This window comes from Plectropomus leopardus, chromosome 3 (assembly GCF_008729295.1).
Source record: "Plectropomus leopardus isolate mb chromosome 3, YSFRI_Pleo_2.0, whole genome shotgun sequence".
Classification (NCBI taxonomy): domain Eukaryota; kingdom Metazoa; phylum Chordata; class Actinopteri; order Perciformes; family Serranidae; genus Plectropomus; species Plectropomus leopardus.
Genome location: NC_056465.1, coordinates 28,545,942 through 28,550,567, shown reverse-complemented (window position 1 = coordinate 28,550,567; position 4,626 = coordinate 28,545,942). Strand labels below are relative to the sequence as shown.

At 35.9% G+C, this 4,626-nt stretch overlaps 1 protein-coding gene across 1 annotated transcript; it reads left to right on the top strand.

Annotated features, from left to right (window-relative positions):
* The first annotated feature begins 1,545 nt into the window (after nt 1-1,545).
* Nucleotides 1,546-3,660, top strand: LOC121941393 (granzyme B(G,H)-like). Its single transcript, XM_042484183.1, has 5 exons — nt 1,546-1,673; nt 1,867-2,026; nt 2,317-2,449; nt 2,686-2,910; nt 3,007-3,660. Exons 1-5 carry the CDS (start codon nt 1,616-1,618, stop codon nt 3,160-3,162), a joined length of 732 nt encoding a protein of 243 aa, XP_042340117.1. The 5' UTR covers nt 1,546-1,615; the 3' UTR covers nt 3,163-3,660.
* The last annotated feature ends 966 nt before the right edge of the window (nt 3,661-4,626 follow it).

Sequence of the window (4,626 nt, the reverse complement as noted above, 5' to 3'; positions counted from 1 at the left end):
TAAAGAATTTATCATGGCGGCTCCTTCTTAAAAAGAAAATAGACTAACTGAAATATTCTTTTACTGTAAGGCTGGTTTGTAAAATCTGCCGACTGATCGTCTTTTCCCTCCAGCAGAATCCCAATGACCTCTTTGTTCCTCTGGTAGCTCAAGGCTCACATTTCACTTTAACTTCCACACGTTAACGAACCACACTTTCAAACAAATCCTATTTTTACACACCGTGTTATGACGTGACAACATCAGAATAATGTTACCTTCGGGGCTGTGTGACAGACAGAGAGGCTCCTCTGAGAAAACCACGACTTTGAACGTGAAATGCCAACAGAGATCTTTAAGGCTGTGAATGTTTCCACAAATGCATCAGTGGATGAATTATGACCAATTATATCAAAAAATATATATGCTCAAGCTCGTGACCATTGGCTCAATTACAATGATACAAGGCCTTAGCCGTGGAGTCGGATGCTTTGGGAACCCTAAGTTAAAGTATTCCTCTTATGTTGCACAGTGAGGGAATATTACATGCATTGAAAGCACTGCATTTTATATCTCAATCATGATAAAAATGTAATATGGGCGTGATATGATGTTAATTCCACTATAGAAGAGACACTAATGACCACTAAAATTACTGTAAGTGGGGAAAAAGGTGAATATATCGATATTAGTATCAGTTATCAGCCAAAGTAGTCAGAAATCGTCAAAAACTCCAATATTGTGCATTGTTATGTTTTTATATGATTATGATGATGTTTACAAATGATTATTAGCTGTGCCTGTCATAGCATTACAAATTTGTATACAATCAGTATTTGGTATACAACCATACTATATAATTTATACTGGTAACCTGTTAGTGCCATTGTATATATTGCACTTATTGATTTGCACCTGTTTGTACCTTACAATTGGCACCTCACTGTTTTTATTTATGCACCATACTGTTAGCTAGTTCTTATATGTGGTACTTTGCTGTTTCCTAGTTTTACTTTATTTTATATTCACTATGCTTTTGATTTTAGTCCCTGTATATGTTGCATACTTATGTATCAGCACGCCTCTAACTTTGTACTGAAACTGCTGCACGGCAGTTTCCCTTGGGAGGAATAGTTTATCTTATCTGCAGTTAAATTTATTGATATTTTTATCAATATATGGAGGCAGGGGTCATGTGATGTAAAATAATGAAAATATAAATATAAGGTTGATATTTATGAAACAAACAGTCTTTAATTAAAGCATTACTTATCTAGTAACTTTGATCTTAATTCAAAAAAATGTGTCAGTCGGTGTTGTTGTCTGCACATTCTTAGCATTTTAATCCCAGCTGAAATCTAAAGTTACTTGTGTTAAAAACACACATACACACACAATACTAAATATGCAATATACAATACTAAACTGTCTGAAGAATTTAGACTCGTACAGTTGTCATGCACTGGAGATGACAGAGACGTCCTCCTCGTGAATGTAATTCAAAGACACATAGTTTGCATATGCAAAACACACAAACACTTCCTCCTCTTCCTAAGACAGGAAGCATTGAAAGGCTAAAGTTGTCAGTGATGTGAGCCATTGCTTTTCAGTAGCTCAGCTGGACTGTTATTTCACCATGTTTTTCCACTGTGAACTGGTAATACTGATACTGGCGCTGACTCTTGGTGGTCAAGGTAAGTTAAGAAGCATTTTTACAGCTGTATACTTTTTCATCCAGGTTGTTAAAGATGCACTGGAGACTACAACACGTGAGGAAGTACATTCCACACTGTTGAACATATGTATGAAGATGGGTCTGTTTATTCTGATCAATTTCTTTAGGCACATATATTACGTTTTGTGAGTTCATATATACTTTTCCCCCAGTTCATACAGGGAAAATAATTGGCGGCCATGAAGCTGTGCCACACAGCAGGCCATACATGGCTCTAGTGGAGCGGCACATGCAGGATGGCACAAAAAAACTCTGCGGTGGCTTCATTCTGAATGAGGATTTCGTGATGACTGCAGCCCACTGCCAAGGCCTGTCAGTTAATACACTTTGTGTTTACCTACAGATAGAGGATGGTGCATGGAATTCTGGGGCTTTTATTCTTGATAAAAGTTTTTAGTCTCACACCTTAAGACTTAAAATACATACAATAAACTGATAAATTATATCTATTTATGATATCTAATATGTTTCATGATGGCTTCAAAAATTGTGACCTTTAACTTACTTGATATTCCTTTTAGTGAATGCAATGCCCTCAAGGAAGAAAAAATCCTTTTATTCTTAGATCTTTTTTTGTTTTTTATTTAATTTTGTCATTTCAGGTCATACAACGTCCTTCTAGGAGTTCACAATATGCGTAATAGTGATGAAGTCCAGAATATATCTGTGGCCCAATCATTCCCACGCAAAGATTTCAATGCAACTAATTTTAAGAATGACATAATGCTTCTTAAGGTAAGAGAAGTCTTGCAGTTGACAGAGAAAAATGGCTGAGCCTTTTCTTTTGGTAATTTCCAATGTTTTGTTTCTCTTGATGTTATTTTTAAAGACGTTATTGAATGCATTCATAAAAAAAGGCTTGAAATATTACATGCATGCATATTACATAACAATAGCTAATTGTGAAATTTAAAAGTGGAATTGATATTCCATCTTTATATGTGTATTTTTATTCCTCTCTGTTCCTCAAGTTGACCTCCAAGGCAAAGTTCAACAATGTTGCCCCCATTGCTCTCGCCGGCCAAGGTGATGGCTCTCTGCCAAAGTCATGCATGGTCTCCGGCTGGGGAGTGACAGACGAGAAGGAGACTTATATGTCTTTAAAACTTATGGAAGTCGATGTCACACTAATTGACAAAAAGGAGTGTGCTGAGGACAACCTGTACTGCTCTGAGGGAAGGATTGGACCCAATAGCGTATGTATTTTTGTAACACAACATGGACAAAAACGCTGGTGAACCATAATAATTGTCAGTTGAAGTACTCACTGCACGCTATGCATGTATTTCCAGGGAGACTCTGGTGGTCCACTGGTCTGTGAAGATGGAAAGGCATACGGGGTGGTGTCCAACATCTTCAAACCGAAATCAGGTGGCCCGCAAATACATTGTTATGCTAAGATTCCTGACAAGAAAAGCTGGATCGATTTGACCATGACAAATGCATGAAAAAAAGCGCTGATAGATGTAACAGTTAACTGATCAAATAACAGCATTTGAATTTCCTCTTTGTATAACATTGAAGAGCTAATAGCTTGGATGCAACTGATTCCATAGCAGTTTCATTGTCCAACTAAATTCTGGACTTATTTGCTTTACACAGATTTAATAAAAATGAGCTTTACTTTGATGTTTCCAAATGATAAAATAACATTTTTGTTGGCGCACATGCAGGTTTTTTCAAGGCTAGATTTTTAATAGACAATATTTGTTGACAAATTAATTATGGCTTACATTCAGACATTTAAGTGCAGACTCAATGTTGTTATATAAATGTAATTTCTGCTGATATTTGACATTCTATGTCACCCTGCTGTTAAATACATGATATACATTTAATACATCACTGCTTTGTGCATTTTCTTTTGTGTTTGATGAAATGTGAACACAGGATCCTCTTAGTTTGTTGTGTACCAACTTTTGAAACAATAAACTTTTGAAACTTGCTTTTTCAGTTTTTCTGTACACTTCCCTTGTTTGAGCGTAAATTAAATCAGCAAAAAGACAACACTGCCTCCTTGTGAACAAAGTGCACTGATGCAGCAAAGAGTTTCATTCTAGAGTCAAAGTTCAAACTCTTTTCTTATTTATGAGCTCTAAACAGTTAATACTCTGCCTGTTTAACAGTTCCTATAATTGCGTTAGTAGCAATATCAGATGGAAGTCAATGTTGAGGATGAACACTAACAGCATCTGTTGTCACTTTCCTATTACAGAAGCACATTTTGCTTGCAATTTTGAGAATATTTAGGCATGAAACAAGGCTTGTTTTATTTCCACTCCAAATTCAGCTAAAGAATGCTTTAACTATCCAAAATGATGCTAAAAATAAATAATAAATTGCACCGTACTGTAAAAAAAATCTATCTTATACCATCTATTTATCTTAAACGCATCAACCGAAGAAGCCTCCTGTTGGTTGTTAGTGATGTTTGTAATCCGTACCTCAAAATTACACATGAAAGACAGAAAGAATTCAAAATACTGAGTGGTGTAAATCAGACAGAACAGGTGGTTGCTGCAGAGATATATCAAGCCATGCTAATACTGTCTCATAAGGAGGACAGATTTGGGAAATAAAATGGATTCTTACATGTTAGAAACTGCATCAGAAAACCATGTACATTATTTATGCATGTATATATACATTTACACACATAATTACCAATGCAATGGAGACCCATTTCAAAGGTTTTGCAACTTTAAAACATCCAATGTTACACTAGCATCTTCATGAGGAAGCCACTTTCCTAAAGCCTATTGAGGCACTTGCCTAAAATGTCATTTTTCTCTAAGTATCAGCATCAGTTTTTGTTGTCATCTATTCAGATGCTTTTCACAAGCATTTCAGTCTTTGAAACCTGAGAAAATTTGGACTGATTCTTTTAAAACCATGGGGGCAGAAAAGTGATG

Coding starts and splice junctions, on each gene's coding strand:
- LOC121941393 (XM_042484183.1), top strand. CDS start 1,616: ATGTTTTTCCACTGTGAACTGGTAATACTGATACTGGCGCTGACTCTT. Junction 2,450..2,685: donor ATGACATAATGCTTCTTAAG/GTAAGAGAAGTC, acceptor CTGTTCCTCAAG/TTGACCTCCAAGGCAAAGTT. Junction 2,911..3,006: donor GAAGGATTGGACCCAATAGC/GTATGTATTTTT, acceptor ATGTATTTCCAG/GGAGACTCTGGTGGTCCACT.